Consider the following 16,816-nt stretch of genomic DNA (forward strand, 5'->3'; position numbering starts at 1 on the left):
GAAAAAAGGCGAGAATTCATTAGCAGTTAGCAGCAGCCGCACGGTGGTGATCGATCCTTTAGGCTGAGCTCTCGGAGTGCATAGGAGCGGCGGCCGGAGAAAACCGGAGAAACCTTTCAAGACCGCCGTGTAGAACAGTATGGATGTACGCTCGCTGTGTACACACACAAGAGGCTTCGTTATTTAAGGACACAAAGCGGACTGAGCATTGGCATCGCAGCGGCTACTCACAATGAGCTTCTCGGCTCTGGAATAAGCAGCGACTATGATTCGGTGCTTCGTCAACGACGATATCATTATTACGCGGCGGCGAGTCCGGCACTTAATAAATTGGACGGAATGGCTGTATGTGCGGGGGCTATAACTGGATGAGCTCAAAAGCTTCGAGACAGAATAACAGCGGCATCGCGCGCAGTTGGAGGAAAAGAAGAGACCGCGCCGGCAATAAAGGGCCGCGCGCAGTGTGTATATATAGGAGCCGCTGTATACGGGAAGGATGCTGCAGCGCGCGCTTGAAAAGACGAGAGCTTCGCATGGGACGACGAAAGAAGAAAGAAATGCCGGAATATCGAAGCGGCCGAGCTTGTCCTCGAGAGCCATACAAATGAGGGCCGCGCCCGGGAGAGGTCCGTTTTAACGGGGAGAGAATATAAGGCAAAGAGAAAATATCGATGACGGTCAGCGAGGAAAGTCCGGTCCCCGCCGCCGCCGCCGCCGCCGCCGCGTATATCCGGGCAGTAACGAGGCGGAGCATTAAAGACTCTGAGATACGATGGCGTATAAGAGGATGAAAATGCAGCGGCTTCTCTGCGGATGCTCACAGAGAAACACTGGCGCGATACGCGACAAAGCTGACCGTTGTGGAAAAGAAGCCGAGCGGGCTTTCGTATGCTGGATTATGAATTTCCGCATGATAGCGGGCGAGCTTGGACAGCAGGTCATTGAATAAAAAGCGAGGTTTGCGTACTTTATTACCTCGAAAAATGTTCGTAACAATCATTTTCTATAATCTCCCCGAGATAGGAGCCAAGTAAATGGATTGTCAAAAAAATTGTAACCCATGCATACTAATTTTATTGTATATTGTATTGACTTTATAGATTACGTTGTGTGAAAAATCTGTGATATGACAAAGCATAATATAATTGTGATATGTATTTTTTTGACTAGTGCAAAATAAATCTATAATAATAATAATACTAGCATAATAGAAACGATAGGCCATATAAAACGCGGGCGCACGTGTGCAAAAAAAGCGGAGGAAAGTCGAGTGGAATAAGTGGAGGCGGGATAGGGCGCATATAACAAGTGTCGGACTATCTATTCAATTATCACCTTGGCACGGTCGCGTGCATGCGCCGGCAAGTAAGTATGTAACGTACGTTAATCCCATTTCACGACTTCCGGCCATTCTCGCGCGCTTACGCCGCCGCCGCCGCCTCTGCTTTGAGCGACGTGTCCTGTGACGTCGTCGGCCAACTTCACGGATGCGCGAACGCTTTAACGCTCTGCGCCTCACTCTCTATCTCTCGCTCGTCGAGCGACTACGTTTTAATGCCTAAATTACAGAGGTAAATTGCTTCCATTCGCGCTAGTTCCGATGTGCCTTCTTTTCGCTGCTCTCAATCGCATGTTGCACTAGCAGCAGTAGTACTGATCACTCAAAACGGAGCGTGTTATAGGAAAAGCATCACAGTCAAGCGCGGTATAGTGCAACAAGTTGCGATCGCCGCACGGAGGAAAATGGCTCTTTGTTCGGGCCCGAGCGCGCGCAGATGGACGGGGCCTGATACAACGCCTTGCTCCGAGGAAGCGGTTAATTACCGGGAGATTGCGCGCAACGCCTACTACTACTCGTCTCCGTTCTCTTTTCTTCTGAATTAGTACACGGAAATTCGGAGAGCAGCGTCGCATCCGGCTCCGGGACAGCGCATCGATTGATTTGTTAGTCGACCGGTTGTCTCAGAGATATAACTTTCCAATCGATCTTTCCAAAGATATAACTTTCAAGCTTGGCGCAATAAGGCCGCGGAGTCGAAAGTATATGCGGGCAACGTGCAATAATGAGATGCACGAGCCGCAGCACACACGCGTGTGTACAAATAGAAAGTATTTACGAGCTCGGCCGATTGAATGTTTATCGCCGCTTACGTATTATATTAATGTCCGCTTTTCCGGCGCGCGGTTAATCGAAAATGCGAGCAACAACGGCCAGCGCCCACGGCAACATCAGCCCCGCGCATTTACAGCGTTAAAACGCGCGAGTGTAACAATTATGACGTTGTCGGTGCAGTGTGCGCGGGCGTGTGTAATTTATACTTTACGTGTGTAGCTTTCGCGATTTTGGCGGCACACAGCCGCTGAAACTCCCCGAGAGCGCGCACGATTGTTTTGAAACGAATAGAAAGTAAATTCAATCCGCAGCCAGTTAGTTCTCGCCTCGACGACTATACTGTGCAAGTACGCGTGTGCGAGAGTTAAACTTGTAATTGGCTTTCGCCTGATTCGAAGAAATTCTGCTAAGCCCTATATATCCCGCCGCGCCCGCAACTTACACCCCCTTTATGTGTATATAGGTGCGTATATGTACCGCTGGATATTCCAATCACGAGAACTACTGCGCGCGCGCGGGGTAATTATGAGCGGCGTGTGTACACGATGTAGTATACGCAATCTCAGCGCGGTCACTCGGATGCACAAATATCGCGTGACCGTATTCGAGAGAGCTCGACTCGTCCCCGTGCAGCAGCAGCAGCAGCAGCAGCAGCAGCAGTGGCACAATAAGAATGCCCGGCGCGGAATTCGAGCGGCGCATAAAAATGAGATGTTTAGATGAAAAGAGAGAGATACAGAGGTGAGAGAGCGAGAGCCGAGGGCACAGTGTATACAGGTATAGGGACACGCGTGCAGTCGGTCGCATTTAAATTGTAATTTTCGCTACCTATTCGGGGGATCGCGTGCCCCTAATGTATGCGCATTTCAAGACCTTTCGTGCACGACGCCGTGGCATGGATTGTTGGCTGCGCCAGGCTCGAGGAAACGCGAGAAAAAAAGAACGAGCCTGCAGCAGCTGAAAAAGAATGCAAACATCTATAGATTCCACAGGTGAGAAGGAGTATAGAGAGTAAGCTGCCCTAGCCCCGATAAACCGCTCTAAAATACGAGGCTCCAAATTCGACGGACAATAAGCGAATAGCAGCAGATTTCCATTTTGCAAGAAGTGCAGCGCGAGAGAAAGAGCTGGAGAGACTACTCGCGGCCGCGACAGATGAGACGCGCAATAAAACGACGTATAAAATAATTGGCTGTAAAGTTCCGGAGCCGCGTGTAGCTGCTGCCGGTGTGGTGGGGGCGGAGAGGCCATAACCGCTTAGTCGTCCCTTGTTCGAGGAGTCGCTCTGCTGGCTTGCGCCTGTGTCGTAAATTTCGGCAAATATTTTATTGTGTGACAATTTTTATGGTAATTGTCATTATAAATTCTGCGGCTTTATTTATGCGCGCGACGCGCCGCGGGAGGGGCACGAGCTCGCACAGAAGGAGAGTAGAGAAAAGAAGCCCAGGAAACGATTATCTCTCTCCCTCTCGCGAGTACTTGTCCCTCTATGCTAACGAGCCTGAGAGACTGGGGGGAGGGGGGGGGGGAGAGTCTCGTAAGAAGAAGAAGAAGCTCGCCCCGCGCGTAAATCACGAGGCCAATGAGATTTTCGCGGGGAGCAGGGGCCGCGGGGGGGAATTAAGCTCCTCGGGCCCGAATTTCTCATATATGCCCGCCGCCGCGCAGCCGAGATATTAATTAACGAGATACCTTAATTGAACGAAATCTTCCGAGACGCGCCCGGCTCTCGCTCTAGCGTTTTACGAGCGAGCCTCTCAAATTTACCTTCCAATAAACATCTGTATTTATAGATATTATACACGTATATAGATTTGATTTACGCGCCGCGTGTGTATGTATCTCGTGCAATAATTAAAGCAGAAGTTTGCGCGAATAATCGACGCGCGACTTCCGCGTCTCGTTTACGTGACGACGAGTGCATAATGTGCGCCCTGTACGTCGCGGGATATGAGCGAAAAACAACGAAATCCGCAGCAGCAGCCCAAGAATAACCCCGCGCACGCGACGTATAGTTCGGTGACGGAGCATCAGCCACCGAAGCAGCTCCTCTCTCGCGTTGAGAGCGAAGCGGAGAAAGCGTAAATCAACGGGATGGTAAATATCCTAACGGCGACGCGCAGACTTAGGACATCGAAGAGGGTTGGGGGGGGGGGGGGCAGCTCGTTAAATGATCTCATTAGCACATTCCTTATGTCAAGCAGACGCGTGCCGCTACGTAAATAATCTCTTGTTTGGGACGCGCGCGGATGAAAAAGTTTATATGCGGGGCTGTGTGTAAAGATGATTGATTTGTGTCGCGCGCGCGCGCGCGAGGCAGGGAGCTATGTGAGAGGGTACTCAGAAAATAAATAGCGTTCTTTGAGAGAGAGAGAGAGAGAGAGAGAGAGAGAGAGTAATTGGTTCGCTATTACATTCCTACGGAGGAGCTTTCTTCCTCCCTTGTCTTTGCGCCTCCTCGGTGAGAGCGACTGAATTTGCTGACGCGTGGAATTTCCCGAGAGTTGCGTGTGCATCGATCACAGCCGCGTTGCAGGTCGACTTTTTATCAAGAGCGCGTCTCGGTGTACGGCCAGCAGTGAGAGAATTTCGTTATAATTATGCGCGCACATGGGATCGGCCACGCGCGCTATAGGATATACGTTCGTTAATTTCGTCGGCTGCAGCGAGCGCTGATTTCGTAACGGCTGCGTCTAATCATCCCGAAGATTTACCGCTTAAGTCTGTCTGAGCGCGAAGGATGCGCTGTATAATTAAAACAGAGCGCTCAAGCTCGCGCTATGTTTCATTAAACAGTCTTGGCGAAGCTTCGGGAGTAGCGTTATACATATCCGCGCGCGCGCTGGATTCGATCACATCGACTGCGGAGACATTCGATTATCGGCTCCCTATTACATTGTACTATAGTCGTGGTACCATCAGGCCCGCGGATTCTCTCCGTTCGGCGCAAATAACAGCGCGCGCTGCGTCGAGAATTATGAATAAAGGAAGCGAGTGATTTGAGTAATGAAGCTGCAGGCGCTTATGTAATTAAAATTCGCCTCCATATTCATCGGCTGCAGCGCAATAATTCCGCTCGCGAGGATGTCGCTCTTGCGCGCACATCGTCTACTATATATACTTTCTTCTTCGCCGCGGCAGAGTAACTCAATCGACTATGTCGTAACGCGCGCGCGCTCGCGTCTTTGGATCGAAGCTGCGCGCACTTTTCGCGCGTATATATAGCTCGGCTAGATACACGTCGAGCTCTTGATTTAAAATTGATCAATGCAAATTGGTGCTGCGCACGAGCAATTAACAATTCCTTGTAGAGGGAGAGAGAGAGAGAGAGAAAGAGCCAAGCGACAAGGCGCGGATGGAAAAGGTAGTGGAGCGGAAAGGCGCAGGGGGGAGGCATAGAGCTGCACAGCCCGCGCACATAGCTGAGCTGATGAAGGACGAAACACAGAGAGAATGCGCGATGCTCTGAGAAAATGGAATTAATTTGCTAGGATTAAATCCGCCTGGCGCGCGCAAATGTTCCTTCAGCGCGTCTTATATAGTATACACACACTCGTTTGTCTATGCGTGTGCCTGGAGCTTTTTGCGCGCGTGTAACGCGGCTCTAGATTGCAAGCTTTCTTTGTCGCGACTCGGAAATTCAGATTAGCATTGCGAATTCGGTAAATAAGTGAAGGTTAACGTGTCTCTTCGTTTTCGGTCACATTTTCCTAATTCTCCCTCGCGAGCATTAATCGCGGCGAAATCGCTTTAATATTCTACTAGCTGGAAGCGGCAGCGGCGGCATAGGCAGAGCGGCTAGCTCCTAAGCGTCCGGCTCTATAAGTTTCGCGCGCGCTTATAATGAATAGAACATGCCGAATTCTGCCCAGTCCGCAGCTAGCTGTGCGGAGCCTTAATTCACTGAGCTCGCGCCGCTCGATATCATACTTTACTACAGGTATACGCGAATTTAAGCGACTTCTATCGCAATTAAAAAAATCAACGTCTGCACACTCTTATACAAACGCTCTGGCTATATATCAACCCTGGTAGAGAACGCAACTACTTATAAGGTTCGAATTACCTAATAGTTGCAGAATTAGCTCTCCGAAGCTTCGAAAAATAGCTTACGACGAACTACTAGCGTCACCGTTTTAAGGCACATAGTAGGTAACAGAAGCTTAATATGAAATACAACCCTATCAATAAACAGATTATTTGATTTAAATTAAAAAAAAAATTGTCCTAAAAACTTAGTTTTATAATAATCAATAATAAAAAGAAGTAAAGCTGCAACCCCTGCAGTTTATTATTTAATTGGGCAATTGAAAAGTAAATATAACCTCAAAATATTTTTTGTATTCATTACAAATGACATGATAAAATAAATTATAAAATGAAAAGACAGTTTTTAAATTATATTATATGTTTTACTTTATTACAAGTATAATTTTACTACAATAAGTTAATAAATTATATATTATTCTTATAATCTTAGATATAAGTACATAAACTTAAAATTGTAATATTTGGTTTTTGATCATTAGCATACGCGTACTTTCCGAAATCACATAGTTGAACAATAGCAAAAATGTAATAATCCTAGTCCCATCTTTTTGCATTACACAATACGGAACTCAGTCCAGAGATCATCAGTTTATCCGAAGGAACAAGATTTCTTTTTTTCATCGCTGCAGTCATTACAACTGAAAAGTAATAAATACATATATAAATATACATATCTATACATCTATAAAGAAAACAAATGATATTTATTAATAATAAAAAGAACGTACCACACATATATTGATATAACTCAGTATCCTTGAATTTGGTATGACTTTGCTCCTTAGTTGGGTCATGAGCCTTCCTAACTGCTGTCAGTTGCAGAGCAATGCTATTTGCTATAAATTTTTTTAGTATCGCATTGAAGCTTTTTGGGATACAGCCTGTAGGATCAACCAGCGATGTCAATTCTAAATACTGCAATCGATAAAAATCCAATTATTAATAGAAACAAATAAATAGCTAGAAATCAATTTTATCACTCGTACTCACCACATCTATTTTAAGGAATGCATTCTTCCTCAGTTCATCATCGAATGCATGAAATTTATCCATATCCTCAATCGGTAGTGACAAATTATATTTTTTGAAGAAATCGATTGCTGAATTTTTGTTTTGGACAACTTTTTTGTCCAATAAATACTCTGTAATTTCATTTTGCTTCATTACTAAGCTTTCCACAGTGGTTCTTAGCTCTTGAATTTCATTGGTAATATTATTTAGCCGAGCCAACACTATCGTCTCAAAGTCTATAAAACATTTTTCTCAACACTAAAGTGAAAGGCAAGCTGCTCATTTCGAGCATGCGGGAGAGAATGGCTATTCCCTCCCGCTACTCATAATAACTCAAAAACACTCAAAAATAAAAAAATTTTTGAAAATTTTTGAAAAATATTGATATTTTTTTAAAGAGAGTGGTTTACGACTCAAAATGCGCAACTTACCATTCACTCTATATGCATGAAAACGGGTCTTTACAGGCACTTGTCAAAAAAAGTACAGTGTGCAACAAGGGGGGGGGGCAATTTCTACGTCGGGTGAAATTTGAGCACTCGTCTCTGTCTCGGGCGCTTTCGGCGCCCCGACTCCAATTCGTGCTCAAATCTCACCCTGGTTAGAAATCGCCCCCCCCCCCCAGTTGCACAATATACTATTAATAAAAATAATGAAAATTATATGCTACAATATAGCAGCGACTCTTAATAAAGATAATGAAAATTATATGCTACAATATAGCAGCGACTCTTAATGTAACTGATTATAAACGGAAGTCAAACCTGATTTTGTTTTATAATGTTCCACTTCAACCACAGGGAATTGTAATTCTTCCATAGCAGTTCCATCTTCTGTATGGATGATATTTCCATCTTCAACGGCAAAATCTGAATGAGGCAATGACACAGCAGATCCATTGTCTGGCTCACTTGGTTCCATCGTGTTTGTTGCAGCAGCAGCAGGTGAATTAGTTGCAGAGGCTTCATCCTCCACCGTTTCATCGTTTGGATTTTTCTGATTTGAATGACTGTTAGCAACTGAAGCACATGAAATCTCTGATGTGATTGATTCTGCAAGAAAGTGCAATAATTTTGTTAAATGACACTTCAAAAATAATATAAGATTTTTTTTAACTTACTATCGTTTGCTGCATTCTGGTGAACAGCAGACTTTATCCTGTATTCCAGAAGCGCTTTCATCAGAATCTGCCGTAAAAACATTTTCTTCTGTCTCCAATCTCTTGATTTTTATCATAGCAAGAGCATAAGTAGTCGCTCGTCCCAACACTTTGACTGGATACGTTGGCCAATCCTCAGGTGCATCAACATTATCTCTCACCAAATTGTGCAGCATTGTAATATCTTCATCAGTATATGGGCTATCGAGGAACTTGGTAAACATCCGGTTGTTCTTCTTATTATAATCTAGCCACTTGCTAGGCACAATGTCAATAGCTTCCACTTTCTTCTTTCTCCCTCTATGAATAAATTGAACAAAACTGAAGTCTTGCAAATTGTCACTTGAATGTTCATCATACTCCTTATCAGACATCCTGTAAATAAACAAAATTTTGGGGTTATGGTCACAGTTATACACTACACACGCACTCTCTCTCTCTCTCTCTCTCTCTCTCTCTCTCTCTCTCTCTCTCTCTCTCTGTATATACAAATTAATATTTAAGTAACATTATTATCTAGCTGCTATATTTATTTGAAATGAACAAAATAAAATGTGTGCACAATATTCAAACAAGAATCACGTGTGTTGCACAACTATAAAAGAAAACTTTTGAAGAGGTGTTAAATCGACTTTGTATATTTTCTGCTAGAATTAAACGCGGGTAAATTTGAATTGCGGAATTGAGGTTAGTTTGTTAAAGCCTTATCTTTCATTGATTTTTATTAACTGAAACTATTGAATTGTGCATACTAATTGATCATGCTATAAAATTTAAACAAAATATATATAATTAAGAAATTGTTTTTTGACTTACCTACGTGGTGCAAAAAATACTCTTTAAAAACAGTATTTTATAGTAAGCCAAAATGCACTTTATTTTTGCACAACTATATGTATTTATTTGAAACTGTTTTGGTGAAGGAGTGGCATTACAAATGTTCTCGTCTCTTCTGTGATCCAGTAGTTGATCTGTAGTTTCACAAATTTTTTAATAACTGAATTCAACGGTAAATCTATTATTGTAGATGAAAGCCGACTGACTTCCCACATATTGAGGATACTGGACTCGCAAGGAGAGTTAAAAATTGTTTCCTTTTTCAAATATCTTTTAATTATCATGCGAATATTGTCACCATTTTTATATAGTCTTATAATCTCTGCTATACTTCTGTCATCTAACAAAACTGTACTATTTGGATTTTGAGGTGATAAAATCATTCCACCATATTTTATTTTTATAATCTCCTTATTTCTTTCTTGTAGAATTAAAATTTCTGAACTGTTACTGGGCGTCTCTTCATCAAACATTTCATGTTCTTGAAGTCTTCTGCTGTACTGAGACACTATATGTGTTGGTGGCCGTAAAGCACTACTCATTTTTCCTAGGTACGACTCAAAAGAAAATGCAATTCGTTAAAACTCATATTCATATTCTGTATATCATCACATACATGAATAAGATTATGAATATTTAGTGACATAAATGTCACTCCAAAAAAGTCAACAGACTTCTCAACAAAGCACTTCAAATATTGTCGAGCTAGAGGAATGTGCACAAGTGGGTTCTCACTGGACATCAGTCTGCGTGCTACAACGAACAGCATCAAATGTTCATACAGTTCAACGGACAATAATTTTTTTTTAAATCACTGGTGCCGCATAGAGTATAAAAAATTTGTACTCTACTGCTTTATATTTGGTCCAGTCTTTTGTTGGTCTTAATTTTCTTGGAAATTCTTTTGGTATATTTGGATGAATTTGAACACTCCGTCGTTCCAATTCATTTTTCTCCAATCCACTTAGTCGAACTTTGTGTTTGGAAGGCTGCATAAAATATTCCAGAATCCTTTTAACACACCCGAGGTAGAGAAGATGCATTGGATCCAGAACAAACTGGGATACCAAACCTAGTGGTGGATTTAAATTATTGAGTAATGACACTCCGGTATGGCATTGTGGGTCAACAAAATTTCGAAAATCATCATCTGTTTTTCTTGGACGGTCAACGCCTAAAAATACTGTGACACTATTCACTTGTACACCAACTACTCTGCATCTCTCACATGCATGAAGTGCTACGTGGCTAACTATGCACTTTATGAATGATCTTGCAGGCGTATCACAGACGAATTTAATTTTCACTTTTAAATGCTTGTTCTTAATTGTAAGTCCATCAGCCATTAAATCTTGAATTTCATAAACAAATTCTTTCAAGTACTCAGCCGAGCTTTTGGGTTTACCATTGCCAGCATACACCGAAGCACTGAAAGGTTTATAACACTGATCACCTTTTGTATATACTTTAACGAGAATTGGCCAAACAGAAAGATTACTAGATTTAAATGGCGAAAAGCCATCAATGTTGACAATCAATTCTATAACATTAGACTCGTGCAGTTCAACTATCACAGAATCTTCTAATTTCTTTTTTAATCCAAAGTGAAAAAATTCACCACTTGTACCATCAGCCACTTCCATTTCTTCCACATTAAACTTGACATCACTTTTTAAAAAAGTTTTTGTGCATTTTGGCAATGTCAAGATAGCACTCTCTCGCTCTCTCTCTCTCTCTCTCTCTCTCTCTCTCTCTCTCTCTCTCTCTCATAATCTTTAAGAGTTTGTCGGAATGTGCCTGAGGTGTCTTCGTGTCCACAATCCAGCGCTGTAATTGTAGAGCCATAATTGATTGCGAATCTTGATCCTCTAGTAACTCTTCTTCAGACTCATCTGAAAAACTATTATTCTCTTCTCGAGGACAACCTTAATGACTTGATGATTCACTGTGTAAAGTCTGGTTTGTGTCTAATGTATCACTTACACTTGCTAGTTCTATTATTGCATTATATTCTTCTAATAAATTATCCATTATTTTCTCTTTTTTTTGACGATAGATCTTGCTACTCAATTTTCTTTTTGGGCTCATCTTATCTTATTAATGTCTTGAAAAAAGAGTACAATATATTCAAAGTTTTAGGTTATGGAGTCATTTGCTCCAAACTTAATAAAAACTTTTGTTATCGCAGTCGATTACAAACACTTTCAAAAACTTTATTTACTAACTATTCACTCACTATTAATTATACTTTTATTGTTTCAAACTGCGCTATAGAAACAATTTCCGAATTTTGGAACAGCATGCCACATGATCGCGACGATGACCGACGGTTAAACCATATTATGCTTGTGTGTGTGCTGTGTGCTCATGTATACACTTCCTTTCTCTCTCTCCCTACCATTCTCTCTTACTATATTTATCTTTCTCACTTGCACTGTAGTAATGAAACTTTATTTTTTCTAGTTCACGCACTAAGTAGTTAGCATAAAATTTCGTAGGAGACAAAGTAATGAAGTAGTTTTATTTATTATTATAAATCTTATTATAAGTACAAAAAAGGTTATGTTCGTATTATAGCCCTACGTTTAAGGTACCGTAAACTTATTGTAAGCTTACAATTTTTTAACGTTAAACTTATTTTTACTTACTGATAGTAGCTTAACGTTATTAAGCTAGCTAACTCGTTAGGTTATTTCTCTACCAGGGAAGGTTGTATAATATACAATTTTCCATGGACGCGCTGCCGGGCGGTATAGGCGCATCGCAGCGCTTTAACTATCCCCCGATCTAAATGCACTCTAATGGACTGCATTAAACAGAGCGAGAGGCGCTCGCCAGTGAGCGCGGGAGGTAGAGAGAAAGTGCAGTCCGGCTAAGAGGGGTGCGACGCCGTCGCCGCCGTCGGGCCGAAAAAGCTTTAAAAGGGGCTTCTCGCCTACACCCACACACACACACACACAGCTACTAGCGCGAGCCCCGTCGACCAATTTTTCAGCGATTATACAAAAGCCCGCGTGCTCTCTCCCTGGCGCGCGCGGGCGCACGTGTTATCTCATAATTGAATTTTCCCCGAAAAATCTCTAGAAAAATAAATAAATAACGGAGGCAGACGCGCGATCGCTCCCGGTTATAAACCGCGCGCGCACGACGTGGATAGGGTAAATAAAAGAGAGCTGTGTATAGCTTTTTCTCTTTCTCCCTCGTCTGGTTTATTCGCGTCGCTCTCTTTGCAGGCGAGCGCGAGAAAGAGCCGAGTGCGATATTTATTTTGAAGCTGTGGTCCCGGAACGCTGCCGCGCGCGTGTAAACTCGCGCCGATCGCGATCCCGACCGGTCAATTAACGTTCCGGAGAGCGCGCTTTACACTGCGCTTATACATCTCGATTTTCCTTCTAATTAAAACAAAACGTCGTGCGAGTTTCTCCGAATGCAACTCGCCGGAGTGGAGTCCGCTCGATAACGTACTCTCCGCCACTGCTCTTCTATTCAAGGCTCGCGCTCTGTGCTTGCTCGGATGAAATAAAGCGCCGTTCCTTCGGAATTTCGGCTAAGAGCTGCTGCGGGAGAGTGAGATTGCCGGCCGCTAAGTGGAGCAGCCGTAGCCGAGATCTCCGGCTTCGCGCACTACTTAACTAAATGAATTCAATATCTCGGAATAAATACATTGATAAATCAGCCACTCCGCTAAAAGCTCTCGCTTCACTTTAGCAGTAGCCCGCGGCGGGCCGAGCTTTCCTCGCGCAAACAAACGCGCCGCGGCACCTTTTCACGTGCTGTAAGCGATCGCGTCTCTTTCTCTCTTTGCCAAAAGAAGAAGAGTAAGAAGTAGTGGTATAGTAGTCGGCGCAACGGCGGAGGAAATGAACGGGACGTAGACGCGTAAGAAGAGTAAAAGTGAAAGTGGTGTAGCGGCAAGAGCATAAGAGAGCTAGTAGACTGCGCTTATACGTGTAAGCAGATGTGCACACAAAGCGTTTGTAAGGAATCCCTCGATTTGTATGAGAGCGAAAACTCGGTTTCTAATCTCTTTGCAACATATAGGTATTGCGAACAGTGCATACAACAGCGAGCTTTCGCTGCTTCAAATTTAGAGAGTATATCGGCTGGTGGGAAAAAGAGTGTTTATACCTTCTGGATTTACAGCCGACGCGGCACAAATAAAGCTCTCGCCATTTTCGCCGATTGCAATCCCGCTAATAAAATAAAAAGAAAAAAGCACATGCAGCCGTGAGTGGATCGGAGGCAAAAAAGCGCGAAATTAAATAGATCGTAGACCGGCGCGCTGTGGATTTATTTTATACGGGAATCCGCGCCGAGCGTCTGCGGAGCCAAGTTAATTGATTGGATAACTAAAAAATATTCCTGCTATTCAATTAGGCGAAAAACAGGGATAAATTTAAAACCGCAACGCGACAACGAGGACGAGGACGACGGGAGAGTTAGCCGCTGTATAAGAGGAGCTATTGCGGCATAAGCAGCAGTTTAGAGGGCGGAGTAGTACAGCGCTCCACTGAAAACGAGCTCGATGCGGCGGCAGCTGCAGCGAAGGTGCTCGGGCTCTGATTAAAGAAAAATCCGCAACTTGTTGAGCGTCTTAAATATTCATCCCCGACCATGTACCTCTGCCACGTAACAAGCGCTGTTTTCGCACCCTGGAAGCTACCTTGTTAATACAGCAGCGACCGATGACGATGGGACATAATCATCAGGGTTGCCGCGGAAGGACGGGGAAAATCCGAAAATAAAAGAATACGTTATACAGCCGCAGCAGCGTGAAAGGCCGCGGCGACTGGCGCGAGGCTGGCAGCGGTCCAGCCTAACGGAGACTCTTAGCGTAATTAAACGTAAACACGTTCGAGGCGTCACACTAATCTGAATGCTTATCGAGGCCCGTCGCTGTTGCCTCAGCTCCCCGGCTATACCTGGGGCATTCATCCTTGGACGAGCTTGCCGTCCGCGAGCGGGGGCGAGACGCCGAGACAAGAGAGTGAGAGGGATACTCGCGCTCGCACACACACGTATAGACGGTAGGGGGCCAATGGGGCCTATTGTGCCAGCTCCTGCTCCGCCTCAATGCCGCGCTAATGATAAATCAACACGATATTCTACTGCAGCTTTAATCTCCGACCTCATCACTCACCTCTCTCTCTCTCTCTCTCTCTCTCTCTCTCTCTCTCTCTCTCTTTTGAGCATTCCTATACATACAGCTGTGTATCTTTGCGCGCGGCGAGTAATACTGACGACGGATGAAACTCACTCATACAAGGCTCGTTCGGATAATTTCATGCCGAGTAATAAACTTTCACTTTGGCGCTGCAGCTGACTCGAGGCTCGTTGCGGCTCGAAAGCGAGTTTTAACTGCACTTCTCCTCTCGATGCGTATTATATTCTTCCGCCACACACGCGCACTCACGCATTCGAGTGTCGCGTAATATAATGCATATCGGTATAATACGCAGCGCGGGCCCCGCCGGGGAAAAAAGCCACTTAAGCCCTCGCGCGCTCTCCGGAGATTGCCAATTAATTTGTGCCAAAGTAAAGTGCGGCGTTAAGAAAGCGTTTCTCCCCCCACGCGTACGTATACCAGCCGAGTATAATCTACACGACTGTACTGTAGATATACCCCCCCACTCGTTCTCTCGCATCTAATGCATTATACACTCTCGCGTATCGACGCGAGCCTTTCTAAGCCTGTGTACGTATACACGTATACGACACACTCTCGAGCGAGGAAACTCATTCAGCTGTGTGGTATAGTACACGCAGAGAGGGGAAGCACGTAAGCTTTCCAACAAATTGTACTCGACTCGACGTCGATCTCGATAAATTCGCTAGGCAAAGCCAATCGCGGAACGAGTGTCGTCGTCGCCACCGCCGCCGCCACCGCCGCCGCCGCGTCTTCCTCTACTCTTTCAGAATCGCTCTGCTTTCGCGTCGTCTCTTTCTTTGCTGTGTATAGTGTATATAGCTGCCCCCCGCGACTACTCCGACAAATAAAAGCTAACGAAAGAGAAACCGCCTGGCTCTCTATATACTAATGCCGCGCACTCCGTGCTTCGTGCAGCTTTTACGTTTGTACTCTTTTGCATAATGCACCGCGATCGAAATTAACGATTTAGCGTCAATTATTCAGAGCCACTCTCGATGTACGTAAAATTGCAGAAGTATACGTGTAAGTAGATGTGTTGCAGGTACGGCAAGGCGGACATCGCAAACAGAAGCTTCCGTTTGCATATTAAGAGCAACGTTTTCGGGAGATAAGCAATTTTTGCCCACTTATGACGATAATACGGGCCCGCGATAATGGACGCTTGTGCAAAGACGTTCGCATAATCGCGAGCGCTCAAATGACCCCAAACGGCCGATGACGGTGATAATAATAATGATAATAATGATAATAATGATAATAATAATAATAATAATAATAACAATAATGGCGTACCATTAACTGATACTCGAGAGCGCACGGCTGTAATGACCGGTAGCTATAACGGGCGGGTTCCGCGCACTTTTCGCTGTGATAATCGAGGGCACGTAATTTTTTTCGAGTCGACGATTTTTACGCGGTGCATTCCATTGTCACGATACTTATTACTCAGTCATCAATTATGCAAATCGCGTGCGAGAAGGGGAGGGAAAAGAAATCATGCGAAGTAGCCGAATGAAGAAGGCGCTCGTTTAATTTTATGCGGCGATTAAGCCGACGAGCTAAAGCAGCTTCGAAAGAGTGCAGCGCTCGGTAATAGTCCGGTAATCGTAATTTAAAATGCTTTTTGGGGGACAGTTGGTGCTCACGTATGCGTGCGAGGCGAAACAAACGGATGATGGATTCACGACGCACGAGCTGAGAAATGCCCTCCGAATTAAAAGGCATTATAAGAGAGGCTCTTTGGGCGAGCCGAGTATGGAGGCTTTGGGAATGAAAGAGCGCGAGAAGAAGGAAGAGGGAGATAAGGAGAAGAAGAAGAAGGAGGAGGAGGAGGAGGAGGAGGAATATTGGCTATTAACTAAACACGAGGACAAGGAATGGGAGAGCCGGGACATACGTCAAGTTCCATCTTTGTGGCGCGGGCTTCTCAGAAAAGCACGCGCTCGACCTTTTTCATTCCGCGTATACGCAGTCCCACTCTCGGCGCACCGGTCTCTTTTCCCTCTAATTTTCTGCAGCTTTTGTCCTCTTGCCGCCGCCGCCGCCGCGACGTGACTACGGCCGCATGCCACACGACAGAGTCGCTGCAGAGTGCAGAGGAAGAGCGAGAGAGGTCGGAATCGAAGGCATCGAGAGAGAGAGAGAGAGAGAGAGAGAGAGAGAGAGAGAGAGAGCGCACGAAAGACAAATTTGTCTTTTTCGAATTGAATCGTCACACAGCGCACAGAGCCGGCGAGAGATGAGCGTAAATAGAAAGCTCTTTAGAGGCATAACTCGGAGTAGCCGGTGCGAGGAGGAGGAGGAGGAAGAAGAGACATTGCACGCCTGCTCGCGGGGCGTGCGCGCGAGTCTGCAGACTGATGGGGCCGCGGCGGAAATAACGAAAAGTCGTGGCCTATTTCGGGAATATCGCTGCGGAAAGGAGGTGAACGCGTACGGGGCTCGTTAACGCGTCGCATTCCTGCTTGGGAAAAGCGGCGCTGCAAAAAGTCCCGCT

General features: G+C 44.7%; 2 protein-coding genes across 5 annotated transcripts in view; both read right to left on the minus strand.

Annotated features, from left to right (window-relative positions):
• LOC100114694 (ecdysone-induced protein 75B, isoforms C/D) overlaps positions 1 to 16,816 on the minus strand; it is a 138,425-nt gene that overhangs the window by 76,986 nt on the left and 44,623 nt on the right. The window lies entirely within an intron of this gene.
• On the minus strand, positions 6,623 to 8,709 carry LOC103315594. Its single transcript, XM_016984332.2, has 5 exons — positions 8,295 to 8,709; positions 7,939 to 8,226; positions 7,154 to 7,305; positions 6,892 to 7,078; positions 6,623 to 6,801 (listed from the first exon to the last, which is right to left on the minus strand). Exons 1-5 carry the CDS (start codon positions 8,374 to 8,376, stop codon positions 6,698 to 6,700), a joined length of 813 nt encoding a protein of 270 aa, XP_016839821.1. The 5' UTR covers positions 8,377 to 8,709; the 3' UTR covers positions 6,623 to 6,697.

Source organism: Nasonia vitripennis, chromosome 4 (assembly GCF_009193385.2).
Source record: "Nasonia vitripennis strain AsymCx chromosome 4, Nvit_psr_1.1, whole genome shotgun sequence".
Lineage (NCBI taxonomy): Eukaryota > Metazoa > Arthropoda > Insecta > Hymenoptera > Pteromalidae > Nasonia > Nasonia vitripennis.